This window comes from Budorcas taxicolor, chromosome 11, assembly GCF_023091745.1.
Source record: "Budorcas taxicolor isolate Tak-1 chromosome 11, Takin1.1, whole genome shotgun sequence".
Lineage (NCBI taxonomy): Eukaryota > Metazoa > Chordata > Mammalia > Artiodactyla > Bovidae > Budorcas > Budorcas taxicolor.
The window spans coordinates 152,441,230-152,467,030 of NC_068920.1; the positions used below are offsets into that span (position 1 = coordinate 152,441,230).

General features: G+C 42.2%; 2 protein-coding genes across 2 annotated transcripts in view; one reads left to right on the forward strand and one right to left on the reverse strand.

Annotated features, from left to right (window-relative positions):
• Positions 1-1,216: 1,216 nt before the first annotated feature.
• On the reverse strand, positions 1,217-25,611 carry RBM18 (RNA binding motif protein 18). Its single transcript, XM_052648578.1, has 6 exons — positions 25,493-25,611; positions 22,390-22,518; positions 12,711-12,837; positions 9,694-9,780; positions 7,781-7,866; positions 1,217-4,038 (listed from the first exon to the last, which is right to left on the reverse strand). Exons 2-6 carry the CDS (start codon positions 22,500-22,502, stop codon positions 3,879-3,881), a joined length of 573 nt encoding a protein of 190 aa, XP_052504538.1. The 5' UTR covers positions 22,503-22,518; positions 25,493-25,611; the 3' UTR covers positions 1,217-3,878.
• MRRF (mitochondrial ribosome recycling factor) overlaps positions 25,524-25,801 on the forward strand; it is a 57,700-nt gene continuing 57,422 nt past the window's right edge. The window contains exon 1 of the mRNA XM_052648577.1: positions 25,524-25,730. Coding sequence (XP_052504537.1) covers positions 25,651-25,730 — 80 coding nt within the window. The 5' untranslated portion in view covers positions 25,524-25,650. The remainder of the gene's footprint in view (positions 25,731-25,801) is intronic.

Sequence of the window (25,801 nt, forward strand, 5' to 3'; positions counted from 1 at the left end):
CACGGACAATATGTAAATGAATAGACATGGCTATGTTCCAATACAAGTTTATTTATGGACACTGAAATTCAGAATTCATCTAATTTTCATGTGTCACAGAATAGTATTCTTGACTTTTTCCTCAACCATTTAAAAATGTAAAAGCCATTCTTAGCTCTGGGCTGTACAAAAAGAGGGCACAGGCCAGTTTGCTGACGCAACAAACACTGGTCTAGGATTCTATCTAATGCTCTCCTATTAACAACGTGATCCTGGCCAAGTTGCTTTGTCTCTCTGTGCTTTTCCCATCTGGACAGTAAGGAGGTTATGTGGGAGGGCCTCTCAAGACCCTTCAGTTCTCAAGTACCACTATTATGATTTTTCACCAACAAATATTAAGCATCTATTACACAGCTGGCATTATTTTCTTTTTTTTGGCCTCACTGTGTGGCATATGGAATCTAGTTCCCTGACCACTGATTGAACTTGTACTCCCTACATTGGGAACTTGAGAGTCCCAATCACTGGACTTCAAGTAAGTCCCTACCTGGCATGGTTTTCAATGTTGGGACATAGCAGTGAATAGAAGTTCCTGCTCCCAGGGAACTTACATTCTAATAAAAAAGAGAGAGCACAGGAGAGAGAAAGTAACTTTGTATATGATGTTAGGTAGTGACAAGGACTATTTACAAAATGAAGAATGGGGAGTGATTAGAAGTGACAGGGCTAATTTTACATAGGGAGGTCAGGTAGCCTCTTGAACATGGTCCTTGGAACAGGGACTTGAACAAATAAGGGAATGGACTCTGTGAACAGCCAATGCCAAGGCCTCATGGTAGGACCTCCTAGCACTCAAGGAATAGCCAAGCCACTGAGGCAAGCCATTGAGGCTGAAGCACAGTGAACAAAAGAGATAAGAGGCTTATAGGGTCTGGCAGGTTGTCAGTGACAAGTCATTTAGGTCTTTGGATTTTATTCTAGGTGTGACAGAAAGCCCATAGAAGGGACTGACATGCTCAGATGGGGAAAGAACTGCTTTGGTTAAAGTGGAGGCACTGGGTGGAAGCAGGGAGATAATTAGGCAGGTACTGCAATAGTAAAATGACTGGACTCAAGATGAGGGTTTTTTAACATTTTTTCAAGATGTATTTTCAATGTGGAGTTGACAGGATTTGTTCAAGGACTGGGTAGAAGGAACAGGAGAGAAAAAAAGACATCAAGGATAAACATGGTAGAATCAAATCATTTTTAGGAACATAATGATTACATAAAGGAACTATTTAACATTAACTTGTAAGGTAAGAATTAATCTTATTCTTTTATACAGTAGTATTAAAAATGTAGATATACTTGGTGATTTAGAAAGTATCTGTACATGCCTTAATAGACAAGGGAACAGTTCTAGAATATCTGGTTTTACAAAACTGCTGCTGTTGATTTTTGATATGCTTTGAAAAATCTTTCATGTGATTTTTTTCCTCCTAATATTGAGATTCCAGTTATAGAAGGTCTACTGGTTAGGGTTATATTTTGCTAGAGATAAAAGAGCTGAGATTAAGGAGATATGCCTCTCAATTCTTCACTCTTGTAAAAATCAAAACTGTGACATAATTTTAGAAAAACAGTAAGCCCACAAATAATTTTAAAGTACAGATAACCTCATAACAAGGAGTTTACCAAGTTAACAATCATATTTAACAAACCTTTAACCAAACTGCTTCCAGCATATTTATATCACGTACCTTTATTCTTCTGAAACCCTACTTTGAAAGAGGGACCAAACACATTTTCCTTCTTCAGGGGCCGTCCATTAACAACTTTCTTGGGAACAGTTAGATGTACAGTGAGAACAGCTAGTCTCTTTACTCATCTCTAACAGAAGGAGGCAAGCAGAAAGGGTGCAGAGACCTGCCTCTGGGATCAGAGTAGGCACTTAGAAGCAGCATCTTGCCTGGACACCTCCATGGCCAAAGGAGGAACAAGCCTCCTGGAGAGCTGCAGTCTTTAGTGCAGGAGATGGACGAGAGAAGACACAACCACAGACGCTGTCTTGCATTTATTCACACAAAGGAGTAAGAATCGGTACAAATAATAAACATTGCTTTAAATACAAATAAATAGCTCTGGTTTCTAAAGAAAACAACTCTAGATAATCCAAAGTTAAGTATTTTCTAAGTTCCTATTAAAAATAGAAGACTATTTATTTTGCATTAAGTCCTATTCCACCATAACTCTTAGAGGACCTCAAGGGTAAAATGGTGAATTCTATAGAGAAGTCACCAGAAAAATGGGAGATAAGGCTCCCACCTCCCTGAACTATCCCCCAAACAGAAGGAAAGTTACTTGCATCTAACACTGAGCTCTTGAGTTTTGCAGGCAGAATAACATTGAAAGATATCTGAAAGTTTTACCTTGGGAAAGGTGATAGGCATTTCTCTGAACCACTTCTGTGAATTAAAACACTTCACTATGCTGAAGTTTTGGTTCAAGTGTCTTAAATTCATTTCTGCTCATAGGAAGACTTCAGCTCCTACAATGAGAGCCTCCTCTTGCTGGGAACAATGACAGTAAACAGCTGTAATCGCTAAGAGTGGCACCTTGAGTAACAAAATGATTTACATGCTAAAGAAGCAATGGTGCTGCCCAGTGAAACAGTCTGTCCACCTGGCACCAAAATGACCAACCCTGTTGCTGATGGAAACAGACTCCCAGATCAGTTGTTTTTCTTCCTCTGTTGTTGTATTCAAAATGTTCAAAGTGGCAAAAAATATCTGAGAAGTAGGTTCTACAAATGAAGAATTGTTTTAAAGTCATGCAATCTTTCAAACCTTTATAAACAACATAAAACATGAGGTTATTACAATCTTGGTGCCAGAGCAGTGTCTGCTCCACTGACTTTCCGTGTCCACTGTGTGTCCCCATCACACCCCACACAAGACAATTTCTTCTACTCAGACCCCTACACAATTATTAATAAAGGTATAAGTTTGATAGAGAATCAATATAGCAATGTTTAAGTTTTCAAAGATACCAGCTTTTCTATTCAGATTGATCATGATATAATTCCAAACAGAACATTCTCATGCTATTAAAAACAATCTCATGCAATAAATGAAACTTTAAAAGTCCCACACTAATAATGACATTTGGTATTATAGAAGGCAGGAATATTTAGATTTTTAAAAAAAATGATCACGATAGAATACAAGTTGGATTTTCAAACAGGACTTCTGCTGTGGTACAAAGTGCTAAATTTCGGTCTACAGTTTTGTCGACGCAAACACTTTTTAAAGATATACACCATGTTTTCCTAATTGGGATTTTGAAACAATAAGCATAATTCTTAAACAGATTACCACAACATTTGCTCAAAGAACCAGCTCTTTTTGCCAAGAACTTTTTCTTTTCAGTCCAGTTGGAGGGATTTCCACAGAAAATTCTGGAACAGCAGTTTCAAGCATGATTCAAAATTTCTTACTTCCCTCCTTGTTTTCTTACTTTTTCTTTATGTCGTAAAGACAACTGAGCACAGAAAAATGTTTTTTTTTTTTTTTAAGACAGCTCTTAATAAATTAAGTTTCCTGATTTGAATGATAACGTTCTTTGTGTTTCCCTTTCTTTCTGGCACACTATATAATGTTTCTGGAGTTACAAATCCAAACAAACGAGCCAACTAGAGCATCCCAGCATTCAAGTCACAGTTTTGGATAAAATCCTATTTATTCTGGATGATGCTCAATTCCACACATACTTCAGGGAAGAAACATCCATAAGGAGGACATCCAAAAATGTTATGTTACCAAACGCTAACATGTGGCTGCTCTGTCGGGTAGTACTGCTCACAGCTACAAGTACAAAGGCAGAGGGCCTCAGGTGTGGAGAGCAGTCATTCATAACCATCATCTTCGAGATTTCCAAGCTGTTCGAGAATAAGGAGTAGTCCTTTTTTTATCTGGTGGCTTGAAGTAGGAATAAACAGGCGCCGCTGGATATTCTGCATCAGGATTTTCTGCCATCATTTTCAGCTTTGCTTCGATGGCTTTGATCTTTGCAGTGACACTGGAAAAAGGACAGCAGAGCATCAGAGTGGGCCTGCACACATTCAGAGAATACCTATGTATTTCATCTTCTTTGTGGCTCTCAGGCATATCAGAGAAGCAACGAGACACTCAAACACAAACATTTCATAGAAAACAGGGCTTCCCACAAGCTGCCGGGTGCAGCCAATAAATAAATAAATAAGAACAACAACAGGAATACAGTTCTGTTTGGGAGAAAAAAAAAACCCCACAAAAATAACTGTTCTTATTTTAGGAAAGAGATCAAGGGTGAAACATCTATTAAGCTTTTTCTGTAAGACACTGTTAGGAATACTTTGTATACTGTTATACTTAAACCTCAGACACCAACACTGTTCAGCACCTTAGTACCTGCAGATAGTAGGCACTCAAAGATAATTCGAATAGGGATTGAAAGCAGAGTCTGAGAGAGAGAGATGTGTACTCCCATGCTCATGGTAGCATTATTCACAACAGAGAAACTGTGGAAGCAACCCAAGTGTCTACTGAAGTAAGAATGGATAAGCAAAATGTGGTATACACATATGCTCCAACATGGAAGAACCAGGAGGACTCTATGCTAAATGAAACAAACCAGGCACAAAAGACAAATACTGTATGATTCTACTTACATGAAGTACTTTAGAGAGAAGTCAAAATCAGAGACAGAAAGTGGAATGATGGTTGCCAGGGACTTGGGGGAGGTGGGAATGGGGAGTGATTGTTTAATGGGTAGAGCTTCAGTTTTACGAGAGAAAGAATTATGGAGATGGATGGTGGTGATTGTTGTACATTATGAATGTACTTCATACCACTGAACTGTACACTTGAAAATGGTTAAGATGGTAAATGCTATATTATGCATAAATGCTATATTATTCACCACAATAAAAAATGGAAGAAATAATTCATGTAGGTTATATTCTTCATTTTGCAGACAAAGAAAAAAAGGCATAGAAAGGTTAGTGCCCATAGCTAGTAAAGTGGCAGAGCTGAGATCTGAATACAGCGGGACTCCAGAGCCATACTATGAACTCTTTCTTATACAGTACCACCTTCTGAATCACTGAATAATAACGGAAAAAACATCCCGGAAATCCTACTAAGTCCCTTTTTACTGACAAATGTGTTTAGGCTATCATTTACAGAGTACTTACAATGAGCCAGGAAGTGTGCCCAGCATTTTACTTATACTGTTTTCTAATCCTTGCAATAATATTTCAAGGGTTATCAACCACATTTTTGTTGTTGTTCAGTCGCTAAGTCATGTCCAGCTCTCTGCGACCCCACGAACTTCAGCACACCAGACTTCTCTATCCATCACTATCTCCCTGAGTTTGATCAAACTTATGTCCACTGAGTCAGTGATGCCATCCAACCATCTCATCTTCTATCGTCCCCTTCTCCTCTTGCCCTCAAATTTTCCCCAGCATTAGGGTCTTTTCCAATGAGTCAGTTCTTCATATCAGGTGGCCAAAGTATTGGAGCTTCCGCTTCGGCATCAGTCCTTGCAATGAATATTCAGGGTTGATTTCCTTTAGGATTGACTGGTTTGATCTCTGTGCAGTCCAAGGGACTCTCAAGAGACTCCTCCAGCATCACAGCTCAGAAATGTCAACTCTTTGGCACCCATCCTTCTTTATGGTCCAACTCTCACATATGCCTACTGGAAAAACCATAACTTTGACTACACGGACCACATTTTATAGATAAACAAATGCAGAAGGGTAGTGATTCACCCAAGGTTCACACAGCTAACAAATGGTGGAGCCAGGATTCAAGCCCAGTTTATCATCAAAGCCCTTGCTTTTTTCTTTTCATTAGGCTGGGAGCTGAGTAGCCATGTATTAGAGAGAAGGGGTGAGGAGACACTGCAGAAGCTGTGAGGAATTTCCTTCTGATCAAGGACACGACTATCCCTAGGTCAGGATGCAACACACTCAACGAGAGTATCTTTTGGCTTATGGCTTCCTTTAGTTTCCACTTTGACACTGTCAATAGTCTACAGTCAGGGATAGAAACTTGGGAGGGAATGTATACACAGCCTTTAAGAAATCCTCAAAAAGCATATATCTGCATATACTCAAGATTTTACGAGGGCAACGTAAAATTAAAAAACTTAGTTGCCATAAAAAAGAACTCTGAAGTCTCACTGAGATGCATTCCACACCTTTTCCATTAATGGAAAATTAACAGCCAGCCATCCGTTCTGTATGAGTCCCAGGGAAAACAACCTTCTCTAATTAGGTATAGATGTTAATCAAAACACGTAAGCTGAGGTTCTCTGGATTAAAAGATAAATGGAAAACACCAGGCTAGATCATTTAGTAAAAAGAACAAAGAGTGAAAGAAACGAAAGACACATTCACAGTACCATGGAGATCACCAAGCATCAATGCAGTCGTCGGTTCCCAAGAGGAGTAAGATTTACAAAAACCTCCGTGAAACCATAGTGACTGAGGAGGTTTAATCTTAAGGGGAAAACAGGACAGCTGAAACAGAACAGCTGAAATAAGCTCCTAGTGAACTTATTGAAGTTATTAATTAAAAAAAATTGGGGGAGTACAAAATAAAGCAGCACAAAATTAAGAAAACATCAATGATATTAGACAAATTGGTAAATATAAAATTAACTATCAATTTTATTACTCCTGGGAACATTTCAGGATCACCCCTCCTTGCAGTTTAATGAGATGCTTGTAAATCTCTTCTGTTTGGTGCAGATAATATACAGAAAAGTTTTTTTTTTTTTACCGTAGCCCTCTGTCCAAAAAGGTATCACTTTCCTGACTCTATGCCGTGTTGATTTGGGATGCATGAGAGGCTGGTGCTCTTTCACATGTCTTGCCCTTTCTTGGAGCAGGTGTTAGAACTGCAGTCCTGCACTGACAGCCTGGAGCTTCTTGCAAGCAGTAACTGAAAGACTGAATTCTCAAGTTCAGTAAACCTGGCTTTGAATCTGTGTTCTGCTATTTTCGACCTGCGTGATATTGGCCAAGATACCTCCCTAAACTTCAGTTTCTTCTTTTATAAAACGAATACAAAGTACTTTCACCAGAATTTTTATACTTTAGTGGCATACAGCATGTAAAGTGTTTAGCACAGAGCCTGCTTCATAGTAAGCTCCATAAATCTCAGCTTTTGTTCTGTTAATTAACATTTCTCCCTAGGCTATGGTGCAAAGTCTATCCCTCTACTTCTGCTCACCCTTAACTTCCCCTTTCTTTATTCAACCCTCAACTCCTTCTGTTTTGAATTAACTCCAAGGAAGTAACTGACAATTTGTACATACTGGAACCAAAACTGTTACATTTGCTGAAATGGTAGATAAAATTAAAGTGCTGCAAACCCAAATTCTGTATAAAGGAACTCATAGTTGGGGAGGAATTAGTGTATAATGACAAACGTTGAAGATAATCAGGCCTTATTAAAATGCTTGTTTTATAGCAAGGACTGTATCTGATTTACCTCTGTGTTCCCAGTGCCAAGTATAATAGCTAGTATGTGGTAGGTATACCCAGCCTCTTTTGTGTGTATGAACTGTGTAAATAGCTGGTACACACTCTTGGGGGTATGGAGGGAGGTGACATGTATATATTCTGGAGACTAACTGGACACATCTCTCAGCGTGGCAAAAGTTAGTAGACTCCACTCTAAAGGGTCTGAAGGGTTTCTAGTGCCAGAATGAAGAAATGGCTCCAGCTCTTGCAATACTTTTGTCTTCCTACAGGACACCTTCTTACCTTAGGTTAGACTGCGCAGGCTCAGTGCTTGAGGACGGCTCAAGACTAATTGGAAGGATCTTATCATTCTTGTTATGATCGTATCTCTGAAAGTAAGAAAAAAGGCAAATTATCCCACCCAGGCAGAAACCAGCCATTTACTGTAATGCATGTGTTCAGAAACCCTAATCTCATCAGCGTATCCTTAGACAATATGTGTGTTCAGTCTCTCAGTCATGTCTGACTCTTTGTGACCACATGGAGACTGTAGCCTACCATGCTCCTCTGTCCATGGGTTGTCCTCAGGCAAAAATTCTGGAGAGGGTTGCCATTTCCTCCTCCAGGGGATCTTCCCGACCCAGGGAATCAAATTCGAGTCTTCCGCATTGGCAGGTAGATTCTTTACCACTGAGCCACCAGGGTAGCCCATTGTTAGATTATTTCTAGACAATCTTAGGTCTGCACATTAATCCTCCTTATTTGGTGGAGAAAGAATTTCAACCTTTAAATTCAGAGATGGTACAGCTACACAGCAGGAATGCCCTCTCACATTCTGATTCTGACACATATCACTTCTCCCAATAGTTATTTCACTTTATTCCAAGCATTTTAAAGTTTGCTTGATTGCTGCAAAGTAACAACCATAACATTCAACTCTTCACAGGTTTATGTGGAGAAGAGAACTAGTAATGGCTTTCAGCCACTGATACAGAAAACATTCTCCAGGAAAGCACAGTTCATTTGATGCCAGATAATTATGTACTTCTTTTAAAAGGTAAATACAATGTTAAAGAGCAATCAGGAGTCTCTGGTCAAAAAGACATGTAGGGCACAGAGATTCTCAAATGAAAGACAGAACGAAGCATGGTTTATTTCTCCTGCAGATCTTTTCAGTGAGATGCAGGATCAGAAGATGATGGCCAGTCTGGCAAATGAGACTTGATTTTCTTTTGAATAAAAAAGCATTTAGAAATTCTCCTTGTTGTTTCTATTTTTACAGTGATGGCTCCTGGAAATTGAGAAGGCTCTGTGATTACCTGAAATCCTGAAATACTCATAAAGATCCAAATTATCTGCGATCTGTTTTTGAGCTTCGACACTGAACTCAAATGTCTTTATTTTGGGGACTCTTTTCTGGGGAGCTTGCTGGGTGGAGTCTCTGATCAAACATTACGGTCATTTATAAAGACTGAGGCTCCAAATCTGGTTGTCACCAACCTTTGTAGGCAGGTCTGTTAAGACCACAGTGCAGGAAGAAGAGAATCAACTTTGTGGATTGCTCCAGTGTAAACGCATACTTCACCTGTGCTGGCTGAAACAGAATACCATTCTTTTCTTCTTTTTTAATGGTTGTAGCTTTTCCAGCACATTTTCCCAAGAGAATAACTAGGAGATAAACACAGCAGTTCACCACTGCTTGGGCCTTGGAGTCAATACAGGCATTGCAAATCCCACAAATAACTCAAAATCTCTCGAGTAAGGAAATGCCAGTGCTTTAAGCACTCTTACAAACTACCCATTTCTCAAGTATTTAGAATAAACAATTCAAACTTGCCACAGAACTGAGAGGCTGGGAAGAGTCTAATAATGCCTAAAGCAACTAATTTAAAAAATAAATACATTTTTTTCCTCTAAAGAACCCCTACCAAAAAAAAAAAAAAGATAGAGGAGTAGACACATCAGTCACATGGAAAAATCAATCGAAAACAGAATCTGTGGGTATGTGGAGGGAAACGGCGAAGGAACTTAATCCCTCCTGAGATGTTTCTCAAAAGAAAAATCTGGCAACACACATGGTGAATACAAGGAGGAGACCAGCGTGTGGTTGTTCCAGATGTGCAGAGGCTGGGATGCAAATGGGCGAGTGGACAACTGTCTTTTCAAAGACTCATTTAGGACAAGCTGATGCAGTCTTTCTAGCCTGTTAGACTCACCTTTACTTGAGCGTGTGCCCAGCGCACCACCAGCTTCTTAGACAGGGCCAGCTTGCCGTTGAGACACTGGATGGCCTGTTCTGCTTCCTGTTCAGGAAAGGGATTAATGTCAGTAGAAGACTCAAATGTCTCACTAGCTTTGATGGCTGAATTTCTTACTGTTTTGGTAAACAAGTGGCAAAGGATTTATAAGTGGGAAAAAAAAAAGGCAGAATAATAAAAAGGGTCTGAGACTTTTTGTAAACTCAGTCAAACAAAAATTTAAATCTTGCCTCTGCCACTTACTGGCAGTATAATATTTAACAGGTCATTTCATCTCTCTGGATATTAGCTTTTTCGCAGGCAAAATATGGATACTGCTTGTTCCGAAGTGGTCAGAGGAGTAGAAGAGCACATGTAAAGAATGGACCACGTGGCGTGCCCTCAACCAAATTCAGCTAACGGTGTTGCTCCTACTGGGTGATATCTTTCTACACAGTTCTGTAAGTTAGAGTAACACCTACTACGTCAAGAAAGTGTACTCCTCCTGGGGACTCTGACACTATAGCCTGGACCAGGGCCGATATACTCTGAATCCAAAGTGAGCTACAGTGAAGCTACAGGGCTTCAAAGGATATGGGAGTGAAGGAAACCAGGCCGGAAAAAGCAGAAGTGAGTCAAAGAGGCTATGAGCAAGGTATCTGTGTGAGCCAATCTCTGCACCTGGCTTTCAGAGCCAGAAGTTCCCTGACCCGTTCCCCATCAGATACGGGAGCAACGAGGTTGAAAGGAATTCCTGAGGCTGGATAATAGGCACTCGAGGACATTCCCAGGAAGCCTGGCTGTACTTTTCCATCCTGCCAAGCCTCCTCTGCTCCATTTGTATCCAGGAGGCATTCGGCCAAGTGTTACCCACATTTACTGGGAGTGAAGAGCCTGTTAAGGAACAGGAAGAGGAACAAGGGGAGTCCGAGGCCTCAGCATAAGACATTCTAGTCTGGTCTTACCAGTGATTCTTATTCCTCTGGGTCTTGCCAGTATGATATTCAACAGATATCTCAGTACCCACTGTGGATACTCACTGGCATCTGTGCCTCACTATGGCACACAGTGTTAGAGGGACAGAGGAGATATTTTATTCTTCTTTGAAGTTTCACTTAGTGAGCTAGAATTTACATGACACTATTAATTCTGTAGCATCAATAGTCATAAGATGCCAGCAGGTGATAAATAGTTTTAAAAATAATTTCCTATCTTTCTAACTTGTTCCAAAATTCATGTATCCAACAGTATTATTAAATGCCAAATATGCTTTCATATGAACCCTCACCTACTCTCTCAACTTCCTAAAAGGTAAGGAGGGTCTGTATTTTTAATTTCCATTTTTAGATTAAAACTGAGGTCAAAATAATTTAGACTTGCCCAAAGTGAACAAATAAAAGAGCTAGAAATAATTTTTGTAACTTCCAGTTTAGTGTTTTTAAACCAACATCTATCTTCAACATGACCAGTGATTTTAGTGGTCATGTAAAAATCCTCAACACACTCTATCATCAGGAAAGAATTCAGTATTTTAAAATATGAACTATGTAGAGCACACTTTCAGTTCCCTCAAAAAAAAAAAGTCTTGAATAATTAGAATAATAATGTATCATTTATTGCTTATCACATTTGCAAAAATTAGAGGAAAGTTTTAAGAAATCCCCAGCACTGGTAGGACAAATGATATTCTCAGATAGTCTCAGAACATACTGACATGTTATTTCTTGAAGGCAATTTGGCAGTCATATTAAGGAAAAAATTCATGGCCTTTGTTGACAACCACTCCATTTCCATGAATACAGTAAATATTCACATAGAGCTAGAGATGTTCACCACATTGCTTATACATTTGGAGGTTAGATATGTAACTTATCACATATTCACAGAATAAAATATTATGCAGTCATCAAAGACGATGCTGATTAGTTTTTAAACTGAGGTCCAAATAATAAAATGTATTATAGATCAGTGAATTTTTACATCTATCTATAGCTATACCAGTGAAACCACAATATGATACAAAATGTTATGTTATCATGATATGTACCGGATGACAGAAAAAATTTTAATTTACTTTCAGTGGTAAACAGGATACACGATCCTATTTGTGTGTTAAGAGCTGTACATGTATGTGTTCTTTTAAATTGTGCACATGTGTTTTTGTCATTTTATGTATATGTGTGTGTGAATGTGAAGACAGAAGAGACTAGAAAAATATATAACTGAATATTGAAAACTGATTATTTCTGGGTCTTAGACTGATATATGAAATTATTTATCTATATTTCATCTATAAGAAACTATTACTTTTATAGGAAAAATATCTGAATACAATTATCATTAATAAAACAGAAACTAGGCAACATTCTCACATATCATTAATAAAGTCACAGAACTATAAACAGTGTCTCATAGTTAGTAACATGCAAATTCAAGTCCTTTATCAACACATGTCCACTCTCAGGACTACATTTTAATAGTAGATCCGTGGCCATACCGCGGTTGAAGCTGGCGCTCTCTTTCTCTGTGTATATTCAAACTTGTCCACATTTATTCAGAGACGTTGAGGAGGAGGATACATTTTTAAGAAATCAAAATAAAAAAGAGTTTGTGGGTGGCTCACCACAGACAGGGAGGGTTTCTGCACCATGGGGCCAAACTCTGAAAGAAAAGGCGGCTTTGTTGGCCAGCCACGAAAGAACCAAACAAAAGAGAACAGGGAGGAGGACATCCATGTGCTTAGTGTGGGCACCCCAAAGCATCTGGTCAGGAAAGTAGGTCAGCCGCCTCGGCCTTCCAGGCGGCCAAGGGCAGACTTTGAAAGCTGGCCGCTAACTCAGCTGCTGACTGAGGGTCTCCTTTAGGATTCAGAGCCCAGCATATGAGGGCGAGTCAGACATGGCTCCTGCCCACAAGGAACTGCTATTCGAGCAGGAGGGCTGCAAAGATTAACTACGAGAGGCTAAGCACTGGGCAAGGGGGAGAAGTTCAGCTACCTGCTTTGTTTCAAAGTTGACGAAACAGTACCCTCGAGGCTGTCCCTCCAGAGCACCTGACTTGTGGAAGAGGAAGTCGAACTGCTTCACCGTGCCAAACTTCTGTAGCAGCCTGAGGAGATGGTATCTGTGGAGAAAGAACAGCCCCTGAGACGCTCTGGGAGTTTGGTTGGCCACTCAGCCTGAGTGCGAGATAAAAGCAGGAGATAAATTTACCCCAGGGACAAAAACCTCACACCCCTCTCCCCTGCCTTGCCAGCTCTCCTCCAAACTGCACCGTTAGTTTATCTGGCAACCAGAGTTGTTTGCCTGTATTTGGAATGGGAACTAGAATCGCCATGGCTCTGCATCTGTCCAGCACAAAAATACCAAACAAACAAACAAAAAAACCACCACACCTAACAAACAGCTGTCTGGCCCACAAGCACCATTGTTTTTCTTTTTTAGGAGAAAAGTTCAAAAATAGTGTCGATTTATTTATTTTTAATTTCTTGGCAATGACACAGTATTTGTGAATAACTGTAACTCCATCAGAAACACACACCCACACTCCCAAAGCCAACCCTACCTCAAAAATAAACAAAGTAACACTTACACATTCACACAAACAAGAAAACAATTCCGGAAGACTTCCCCGTTGGATCTCACAGTAAATAATGAGTTCCTACTTGCACTTGAGACAAACTCTGCCAAAAGCCAAACCACAGCAAGTGGCACTTCCGTAAGTGCTTGAGAGTCTCTACCCCTGACGCGACTCAATGAAAGGACCATGTACAACCACAACATGATGGAGGCCAAGAGTTTCCACCCCTGATGCAACTGAACGACAGGACCGTGTGGAACTGCAACATGATGGAGGCCAGTCTCACATGAGCAGGGGAATCTATGCTTAGTCGCTCAGTTGTGTCCTATTCTTTGTGACCCCATGGACTGTAGCCCGCCATTTTTCTCTGTCCACGGGGATTCTCCAGGCCAGAATACTGGAGTGGGTTGCCATGCCCTCCTCCAGGGGATCTTCCTAACCCAGGTCTCCCACACGGCAGGCAGATTCTTTACTGTCTGAGCTACCAGGAAAGCCCAAGAATACTGGAGTGGGTAGCCTATCCCTTCCCTATGGGATCTTCCCGACCCAGGAATTGAACTGGGTTCTCCTGCATTGCAGGCAGATTCTTTACCAGCTGAGCTACCAGCTCCGGGAAGGCCTGGAATCTGGCTGGTCCTATAGATCATCCCACTGTGGGTAACTCCCCAACCTCTGCTACTTTAACACAATTCATGTGTGGTCGAATAGAGAATATATACGGGTAAGAAAGACATTTACTCCTGGCAGGAGGTACACCCCAAGCTCTCGACGTATACCCCAAGCTCTCGACTGCCACTCTGCCCCTCACCCTCTTCTTGGATTCCTTTCCCTAAAACTTATTTGGTTTCTATAGAGCTTTTAAGTTATTCAAACAGATGTGGCCTTAACAGGTTGCTGTGGCCAATCTCAATCCCGACTTCCTGTCATCTGATGTGAGGGTGAGACAAACCAACCGCTCTCCCATTTCCTTTTCCTTTGGCCTTCCTCCTGGCATCCTCCGCGCTATTCAAATGGAGTCAAGGCTTTCTCTAAACAATGCTGTCCCTGTGATACTAAAAAGGTATCAGCCCACATGCTAAATCTGTTATTACTGGGAATTCTACCCCACAGGGAGTCAGTAAAGCTGTCGTTACAGCCGCATTTATATTCACATTGTTTTCTAGGAGAAACTCATCAAGATTTTATTCTTGAGTATGAATCTCCTTTGGGAGGCAGAAAGATATGAAATGGATCATAAGCTACACTAAATTTGAGACTAATGCACACCAATAAGCAAGCCCATTATCCTGGATCAGGTGCCTGACACAGTGGAGCAGGGAAGACATAATACAGGTCTTATTTTGGGACAGGATGCAAGGATCCCAAGGCATATTGTGGATATTAATCTGGTCTTTAGACCTGTTTTGTAAGAGAAAAGAACTGTAACCCTCTAGTTTCCAAATTCTTAATTTCCATCTCGATACCTCAGCTGCCAGTGAGAATATGTGAGGTGATTCTTTAGGGGCAAGGGAGACACCTAAAGTGCAAATTTCTGGTTTTATTTGATTTTCTGAACATGCTTACGGCAAGAGTAAGTCTCTCAAATGCATAGACAGATGGGCTGGAAGAATCTCTCCGGGTTTTTCATTCACAGCTGCATCTTCCACCTACTACACCCGTTCAAACCTTAACGCAGCACCAGTTGCCATGAATGGTGGGTCAAACCTGTTTTTTTTTAAAACAACCTAAGGCCACTGTGGGCTAGTCATCTTTTCATTAGCTCCATTCTGCTTAATAGCAGGAAGGTAAGGTGATCGGCATTTCCTAGGAAATGAATTTTAATTTACTCAGGGAAAAAAAAAAAAAACAAACTTCTGACAGATTATTCTTTGAAAAGCTAACAAATGCATTCTGCCCGAGAAGAGCGACCTTAAGATTCCAGGAACATCTGCTTAGGTCTGTGTCTTTCAACTTCTCCGGGATTTCTTTTCTTGTCTGATAATTTCTTGAAATTGTCGGAACACCGAAACAAAAGGAACGAAGTGTTTACTACTTTGCTTCCTGGAGATGGGGGCTGCAAGCTCTGATAGTGAAAAAAAGCCTGAAGACTCTTGCTTTCACATCTGCAAGCACTTTCATCTGCTATCGGAGCACAGGAGGGCCCGCTGCTCATCAGAGCCCTGCTACACTTAATGAAATGTGGGCCCTGCAGCCTCAGGAGTTGAAGAACTGGTACACCAGTCCCACAGATACTTCTGCACCGCAATTAGTGTGGTCTGAAATGGGTTTTTAAAATGGCCTTCCTGCCTGACGGCATGGAGGGAATTCATCTGTATGAACTGGATTAAGACAGACACCTCTAATGTGTCAAAAACTGTACTAGGTACTTGGACTAACTATCCAGATAACACAGCTAGATCTCTGTCTTCAAAGGCCCGACATTCTGGTTTGAGGAGAGAGATGTGTAGTCAAACAATGAAGCTTGCACACAGAGGTATGTATGTGAGCACACAGATGAAGAGGACCTACTGCACAGAGAAGGTGGTGGTTAGTGAATACCCTGTGCAAAGAAACAATGGCAAAAAAGACCAATCCATCAGCAGAGGGTGTGAGCTCTTACACAGTAAGAGAGGAGGCTGACAGGCAGGCAGGGGGACAGGTTGTGAAAGACCTGTGCTAAGTGAGGGAATTTAATGCGATGCTGTAGGTACTGGAAGTCAACGAAATGACACTGAAGATTGATTTTAATGCCCAATTTGTTTTAGAGAAAACTATGAACTTGTAGTGGAAACAGTAGCTGACTTTATTTTTTGGGGCTCCAAAATCACTGCAGATGGAGACTGCAGCCATGAAATTAAAAGACGCTTACTCCTTGGAAGAAAAGTTATGACCAACCTAGATGGCATATTCAAAAGCAGAGACATTACTTTGCCGACTAAGGTCCATCTAGTCAAGGCTATGGTTTTTCCTGTGGTCATGTATGCATGTGAGAGTTGGACTGTGAAGAAGGCTGAGCGCCGAAGAATTGATGCTTTTGAACTGTGGTGTTGGAGAAGACTCTTGAGAGTCCCTTGGACTGCAAGGAGATCCAACCAGCCCATTCTGAAGGAGATCAGCCCTGGGATTTCTTTGGAAGGAATGATGCTAAAGCTGAAACTCCAGTACTTTGGCCACCTCATGCGAAGAGTTGACTCACTGGAAAAGACTCTGATGCTGGGAGGGATTGGGGGCAGGAGGAGAAGGGGACGACCGAGGATGAGATGGCTGGATGGCATCACGGACTCGATGGACGTGAGTCTGAGTGAACTCCGGGAGTTGGTGATGGACAGGGAGGCCTGGCGTGTGAGCGATTGAACTGAACTGATAAACTTATAGAAATTACTATGTGGTGGGTCTCTACAGTCTATGCCCTATGTTATTAAATGGTCTTACTTTGTTTCCAATTTGAATAAGCAAATAGTAAAGGCTGTTTCATGCAAACCAGACCATAAGAAGAAACATGGGTCAGCATAAGAAGCAGCATGGGAATATAAGGAAAGAGCTGGGAGAATCAGGGGTGCGTTCAGGGGGAAGTATGGTTCTTACACGCTCGCGAATTTATGATCCCTTGCATTTAGCTCTGAAAGTCTGCATCAGAAGGACATTTCCACCCAGGTGCCTCTCCTCTGCTTTTAAGTTTACTTAATATACCCTAGGCTGACCTCTTCCTCCCCACAAACTATGCCCTCTCCAGCTATTCCACTGGCCAATGTGGACAGGATGCTTTTCCATTTCTCAGGCAAGAAACAATGTGACCGTCTTCAGCTCTTCTTAGCTCCTCTTCAGTCACTTCCCTCATCTCTCAGACTCCACCCACTGGTCTCCAAGATCACAGTCTCTATCTGGGTGATATTAATGGAAGGTCTGTAGCTAATCAGCATCTTTGTCTTTGCCCCTCCTGTTCATCCTGCCACTGGTGTCTGATTTTCCTACTAAAATGTCACTTTCACGATGTCAGTTTCCTGCCAAACACCCACATGAGTCTCTTCCATTGATGCATAAAATTCAAACTTGTTTGAATAAATTTTACAGATCCTGTCTCAATCTGATGGCATTCTCTCTCTCCAACTACTATTTTCATTATCATTTAGTATTAAAATTCCCCTTTTGCTAGTGGCTCAGATGGTAAAGAAAAAGCCTGCAATGCAGGAGACCCGGGTTCAATCCCTGGGTTGGGAAGATCCCCTGGAGAAGAGAATGGTTGGCTACCCACTCCAGTATTTTTGCCTGGAGATTTCCACGGTCAGAGGAGCCTGGCAGGCTATAGTCTATGGGGTTGCAAAGAGCTGGATATGACTTGAGTGACTAACAAAAGGTCTTAGTCAAAAAGGTCTTCCTGATGTTCTACTCACCCAGTACTGGTATTCTTTTAGTTATGATTCACCTTCCATCAGGAATGTCCTTTCTTTTACAATTTCAGCTGACTTTGTTCTTTCATACTTCTTATGCATAATGCAGTGGCTATTAATTTGGCTTTCTATACAGTACATTTGGTATTTGAAAAAGAAAGCAGTATTAACCCTTTCAGAAAAACCATGGTATGGAAAACAGATAATGTCTAAAGACAGTAACTTGTTCAGCTTCTCTACTGAAGGCACTAGTAGTGATGTTTAAAGTTGTTATTTTTACTCTTACAGTTAGATTGTGCCCTGTAACATTTAAAAGAAGTCCTTACACTGAAAAACTTAGACTAGGATGCTTTTGGTTACAACTGTCCAGTTATGCGGACTGTTAAACTATTTGTGTAAAGATAACTAAATTAGGCGGTGGGAAATTAGTTCTATCATTAACTGCTTTAGTGAACTGAGTCAACTCTTAACCTTTCTTTACTTACAAAACAGGGAAACATTTATCTGTTCCACTTGCATCACAAGATTTCTACAAGCTTAAGTAAGAGACATTAATGACATATTAGAGCTGGAAAACATTCAATTGAACAGTCTCACTTTACAGGTTAAGAAATATCAGACATAGTATAGTTGAGAGGAATCAGAATGGAGTGGAATGAACAGAGGCATGCAACCTGCTACCTCCAAAACTAAGAGTATGTCATCATTCCCTTAAGTCCAGATCGTTACACAGACACTGCTGGCACGGAACATAGTCCTAAAGCGGTCTGTATTGAGGCTACAGTGTAAAGAGAGTATCAGAGTGCTCACAGTCAGTCAGCAATGCACATTCTATTGAGAACAGGCTGATGGACATCCTACTGTAATTTGAACAGGACTCGGATTAAAACTGGGCACACACATGTAGGATGAACAGAATTATTTTCACTTTCATGCATTGGAAAAGGAAATGGCAACCCACTTCAGTGTTCTTGCCTGGAGAATCCAAGGGATGGGGGAGCCTGGTGGGCTGCCGTTTACGTGGTAGCACAGAGTCAGACACGACTGAAGCGACTTAGCAGCAGCAGCAAACTTTGAAAAACTTGAGTAGAAAAGGTTCTTTGCTTTAACTGCCAACCACTCATGATGGTAAATATATACCATCACTTGTCTTCTAACAAGAAGTGAGAGAACATCTGTGTAGGAGGGACATTCAATCAGTGTATACGATAACAGGAAGAGGGATGGGACAGAGTAGGGACTTGTGTAGGAGAGAGAGATAAGAAGGGTCTGTCAAGAGGGAAACAGCACGAACTAGGAGAGATCTGTGGTGGTGTCCAATTAACTACAAAAACTGGAGGCTGCTCTGAAAAATTGTATAGCATGACATCAGAACTTTTAGAGATTTGGGTTCAAATAATATTTTCTGAGACTGAACTATAAGCTGGGTACCACATGCTCACACAAGTTTCAACATTCTTCAATGTTTGAGAATGATTGTACTTTAATAGGAAAAGGAGTACGACAAGGCTGTATATTGTCACCCTGCTTATTTAACTTATATGCAGCGTACATCATGAGAAACACTGGGCTGGAAGAAACACAAGCTGGAATCAAGATTGCCGGAAGAAATATCAGTAACCTCAGATATGCAGATGACACCACCCTTATGGCAGAAAGTGAAGAGGAACTAAAAAGCCTCTTGATGAGAGTGAAAGAGCAGAGTGAAAAAGTTGGCTTAAAGCTCAACATTCAGAAAACGAAGATCATGGCATCCGGTCCCATCACTTCATGGGAAATAGATGGGAAACAGTGGAAACAGTGTCAGACTTTATTTTTTTGGGCTCCAAATTCACTGCAGATGGTGACTGCAGCTGTGAAATTAAAAGACGCTTACTCCCTGGAAGAAAAGTCATGACCAATCTAGATAGTATATTCAAAAGCAGAGACATTACTTTGCCAACTAAGGTCCAGCTAGTCAAGGCTATGGTTTTTCCTGTGGTCATGTATGGATGTGAGAGTTGGACTATGAAGGGTGAGCACCGAAGAATTGATGCGTTTGAACTGTGGTGTTGGAGAAGACTCTTGAGAGTCCCTTGGACTGCAAGGAGATCCAACCAGTCCATTCCGAAGGAAATCAACCCTGGGATTTCTTTGGAAGGAATGATGCTAAAGCTGAAACTCCAGTACTTTGGCCACCTCATGCGAAGAGTTGACTCATTGGAAAAGACTCTGATGCTGGGAGGGACTGGGGGGAGGAGGAGAAGGGGACGACTGAGGATGAGATGGCCAGATGGCATCACTGACTCGATGGACCTGAGTCTGAGTGAACTCCGGGAGTTGGTGAAGGACAGGGAGGCCTGGCGTGCTGCCATTCATGGGGTCGCAAAGAGTCGGACACGACTGAGCGACTGAATTGAACTGTACTTTAATAATTAGGCTAGGTCCATCATCACCCACCTTGAAAGGAACAGGATCTGGAAGTTTATGTACTTCAGAAACTTGTAAGAAGATCATGTATTTCTACAAGATAAGACCTACCTTACTACAATGTTAGGTTTCTTTGCTGTAATTAAGTATACCAAATGAAGCCACACTAAGCATTTGGCAAGTTACGACTGGTAGTTATATCTTTAAGAAGACATTATAATAGATCAGTTTGTTTAATTGAGAAAATGTTTTAAGATAAGGAATCCACAGATGAAAGGCAGTAGAAATGATCTCTGGTGATACAGAGGTAGGAACCCACAGGAGGAGCCAGCAAGGCCCTGATTTGTTGTCCGGTCCTTGATATCTTGAGTAATGGATATAAAAAGAACAGAGATATCAGGGGAAGAGTTTTTGATGCAGTGTTCCTGTTCATGCTCCAACAAAAGAAAACGCTCATATACTCCCACTTATGACATAAAGTGAGGTGGCAGTTGCCCATTTGAACCTTCCTGACAAGCAGCAGGATACAATTAGAACAAGAGTATCATTACAGGGAATCGCAGCCAAAACAATGGACATTGTTTCCACGCTCCAGATTTCCATTCAGACAAGCAGAGGTGGGAATGGAAACCACTCTTGGGAGCATCCTCTCACAGCTTGGGTTTTAGATGATGGAAACGGCTTCTCTGTTTAATTTCCTCATTAACTGAGAGCTTGGGCAGGTTCACACATTCATCCTCAAGGCCGCAAGCCATAAAGAGAGCCAAAACAACTGCAGTCTATACTGAAGGGCCCTGGTGACCAAGGCACCATAATTAGGGGCAACACATCGTAAATACCGCATTTCCTAGAGGGACCAACAATACCTACACTGAGCCACTCTGAGCTTGAGCAGGTTTAAGAAACCGAACACTGTCATGATCCTTATGTATCAGTTTACATCTCTTTCCTCTCTTATAATCCCAACTCTTTTATACACCTCCTCTGACCCTCAGACTCAAACAAGCAGATTCCTTTGTCTCTTCTCCCTATGTTTTAAACACCATCCCCAAGGAAGTTACTTCTTAAGCGCTGACCCTGTACAGCTCAATCCACTTCCCTTTGATCTCCTGCCATCAACCACCACCAGACCCTACTTAAGGAAAAATCTCTCAATTCTCTCTGCTTAGAGACTCCTTTCCACTACAATATCTACAATGGGAACAGTGGGGAGTTGAGACAATTCAATCGGTTTTGTCACCATGGGCAAGGCACTTCCATTTCTTGGACCTCAGTTTCATCTGCTGATAAAAGAGATGGAACAGATCAGAGGTTTTTCAAGAGTCGTCCATGGAGCCCTTTAAGTAACTGCCCAAGCATGGGTGCTGCTGCTGATAAGTTACTTCAGTCGTGTCCGACTCTGTGCAACCCCACAGACGGCAGCCCACCAGGCTCCCCCGTCCCTGGGATTCTCCAGGCAAGAACACTGGAGCAGGTTGCCATTTCCTTCTCCAATGTAAGAAAGTGAAAGTGAAGTCACTCAGTCATGTCTGACTCTTAGCGACTCCATGGACTGCAGCCTACCAGACTCCTCCATCCATGGGATTTTCCAGGCAAGAGTAGTGGAGTGGGGTGCCATTGCCTTCTCCGCCAAGCAAGGGTGGCTGTTGTCAAAAGGCACGGGGAGCACCTTGTCCTCCCTTCAATCAGAGTAGCTCTCGAGCTTTTCTTCTACATATAGGTTCTGTACTTTAACAAGAGATGGCTCCTCAGACTTAAAAACTTTGAAAAATGCCTAGCATGGCACTTGGCATACAGTGGGCACTCAAATCATTCAATGAATGAATGAATGAACACCAAAGGGACTGGGGTATTTCTAAGATCCCTTATGAATTTCCTTGGTTCCATGGCTGCTGAACACGAATTAAGAGTCAAGTTGTATCTCTCTGCTATTTTGTGAAAATACTGACACTTCTTGCTTGTTCCTTCATTTGAGGTAACAAAAGTATGCCCATGGCTGGTTCTAGGATATAATTTCCTCGTCAGTGGGTACAAAGATTCAAAATAGTTGAAACTAAGAGAACATCTTTAGGCAAGCAGGAAAAAGAAGTAATATATGGTTTACAGGGTATTCAAGTTTGTGCCTTTGCAGTAGAAGCGTCCAAATGTTAGAAAAATGACAAGATAACAGGCTAAAACAGCATCACATTCCCTTTAAAGATAATTAAAAAAAAACTAACAGGGTCAAAATATATGCAACAGCCCTTGAAAATTCTTCTGAATATCATCACCAGGAGCATCCCAATTCTGTAGGTGATGAGTTAAGATATCTTAGACTTACTCTGTGATTTTGGGGTCCAAGTTGCCAATCCATAACCGGTGCCCTTCCTGTAGGGAGCCCTCTGAAAGGATGGATGCATTCTCCAGGGGAAGAGTTTTGGTTTCTGCTTCCATCAATCCCTATGAAATACTAAAGGAAACGTGAACATTCAGACAGGAAAGGAGCACACTTTGTGAACACGACGCTTCGAACTCAATTCAACAAACATTTACTCAAGGAGGGCATGTCCTGGGCAGCCCTTCAAAGCCCTCAGTGATTCCACAACCAGGGCCCCAGCACCAGTTCCCTTGGGACAGCTCCTCCAGCAGCCAGAGAGCAAAAGCTCCCATTTTAGATGAAAGGGGTGTGGTTCTGTGTGCAGAAACTAGTTTTTCTCTTCTGAAGCCAGAGGCTGACTGGGCAGGAGGCCAAAGTCTCTGTTGCTACATGATACACCAGTTCAACAACTGTCACCCAAAATAAACCTTGGAAACCACCAGAAAGAGAGTCTTAATGACACTTAAGAGAATGGGTACGGAAGAACAACAGTAAGTAATCAATTAGCTCTTACAATGTTTAATGTTTTGGGAGACACTGGGAAGAAGAGACTAACTTTCTCCTTAGTTATTCCAGCCCCCCATTTACTAGTTCTGCAAACTTGGGCAAGTTACTTAACCACTTGGTACCTCAGTTTCCTCATCTGTAAAATTGGGATAATCAAGAGCTGGGCCGATTCACTGAGGTGGTACACCAAAAACATTAAGAACAAGTCATGGCACCTAGGGAAGCATTCAATTAATTTTACCTTAAATTATTACTAGGTTTAGTTCCTGAAATGTCTCATTGCACAGTCACAAAAGGAGGATGAGGGTTATGATGGAGACAGTAATGGAAAGAGCAAGAACCTTGAGCTCAGAAAGACGGGTTTCAACTTTTGGTTTTTCCATAGGAAGCCACTTATCTCTTAGCTTCAGTATCCTCATCTCTACATAATACACCTCGCCCTGCTCATAACTTAAGAGTTGTTGAGAAGACCAAAAATGAGACCACAGACGTAAAATCAAGCTTTAACGTATAATGTGGCAGAGAAAGAAAAAAATAAAAGGACTGGAAAGATGGAAGGCTGTGCCAGACTTTAGAACTCCCTGGTACAGAAAATGTGTCATATAAAACCAGGAGGGCCTCCGAGATCAGTGCTGTATCTTAATAACAACTGCTGACATATCAAACATTGCCATTACTTTTATTTATCTCAGCACAGCTTATACAGGCTAGCACACAGTAAGCCCACAGTAACCTTCAGGTAATTGTTTGTTAAATGTGTCTATCTACACCCACACAGGGGTTCCCTGGTGGCTCAGATGGTAAAGAATCCATCTGTAATATGGGAGACCAAGGGTTTGATCCCAGAGTCGGGAAGATCTCCTGGAGAAGGAAATGGCAACCCGCTCCAGTATTCTTGCCTGGAGAATTTCATCGACAGAGGAGCCTGGTGGGGTACAGTCCATGGGCTCTCAGAAGAGTCAGACATGACAGTCCACTGGGTCACAAAGAGCTGGACATGACTTACTAGCACACACATACACCTACATGAGGGTGCTTTTCTTCCTCTCTCACTCTCATGTTTAATCTGTTCTGTTCTGTCAAGTAACTACTAACTGCTAACCCCTTGGCTATGAAAACACAGAAATGAACGAGCCACAGTTCTTGCTCCTTCCTGGGAGAAAGGTAAAACAGGCATGAATAGAATCCCAGGTGTGGAAACTGGAGAGGAGAAACATTCTGTCTTCTCCCTGCTTTCCTTTTCTTTTACTTTCTTACAGATCATTCATTCAAAAAATATTTTTACAGAGCCTCTATTTTCCAGGCAGTGCCTTGGTACTGGGGACAGAGCAGTGAACAAGCAGTCTCTGCCCTCTAGATGCTTATATTTGGAAGAGGAGCAGGACAAGACAAAAGCTAAATAAGTAGTCAAGATGTAATTTGTGCTAAGTGCTCGAAACACAGTTAAGCAGAGGGATATGACAAGGAGGAATGGACTACTTTAGATTTAGGGGCAAGGGAAGACGTCTGTGGGAGATGACATCTGAGATGAAACTTAACTAATAGAACCTTTTGATTTTCTCATGTCTAAAAACAGGAACAATACCAATGGGGGTTAATATCACACCAGGCAACCATTTTTTGTGGGAAGAGTGCAGGATATAGGACCAAAAGATAGGCACTCAAATCCTGGCTTTTGCACCCAGTTATTCTGTGACTTTAGTAAGTCATGATCACCCCTTAAATGTCCCCCTCCTTAGAAAAGTTTTCCCTCGTAGAGCAGAGCATCTTGTTCATCTCTATGATGGCTACCTTTTTCTTTCCATATAATACCAGTTAAATGTGTCATGTACTGTTTCACTTTTCCCTTCCCTCACTAGAATGTAAGCTACTAGAGGGCAGGGCCTTGCCTATTTTGAGGATTCCATCTCCGGCACTCAGCACACTGCCTGTCTCCTGGCTGGTGCTCAGTAGTCACCGAATGAATGAATGAAGCAAGCCACTTCCCCACTCGGAGCCTCAGATTCTTCTTTCTTCCTACAAGGGGCATGATTATCCCTATCTTAAGAGTTGTTATGAGGCTTAAATACGACAACACGCATGACAGCTCAGCACAGGACTTTCCTAGGAACCGTAAAGTATGGTAAGCGATCAGAATGGCATACGACAATCAAAATCCTTTGGGTCTGCAATGGCGACAACCTCTTATATTAAGAGTTCACAAAACGCTTTTCCATCTACCTCCCCTCGTCCCCCGCCCCCTCTCCGCACCACGCTGACCTACAACTATCCTGGAAGCGACGAACAGTCATCTGGGGAAACTGAAGAGCAGAGAAGCAAAGGCGCTTGTTCCTAAAAAGCTAACGGTAACGGTGGGGTCAAGCCTGGAATCCCGGCTTCCCGATCCCTCGCCCGAAATTCCCAGATGCGATGGGTCATTACTCGGCTTGTTATTTCCGGGCCAGCGGCGGGACAATCCGGGGCGGGGCCTGAGAAGCAGTCTAGTTACGGCAGCCTCCTCTAGGGAACCCCTCGCGTGGCTGGCGCTTACGTGCCAGGGGCTTGAGCCGGCCAGACTCACCTCGCGATCTCGGCGTCGTCCCCTCTGTTCATGCCCCCGAAGCAGGTCCCGACTCAGCGGCCCGACGGCCCACTCAAGGCGTATACCCCTCAACGCCGCAAGCTGCCAGGCCGCCCGTGACGCACTACGCCCGCGCCGCCGCACCGCCCCGTGACGTCATGACGCCCGCGTCGCCGCCGCCGCCGCCGCCGTCGCCGTGGTCGCGCGAGTCTTTTCCTAGTAACCTGGGCGCTAGTTGGTGAGTGGCCTCCGCACAGCCTGGAGGCGGGCGCGGGGTCCGAGTCCCGGAGACCTCTCTTCAGGGACCTC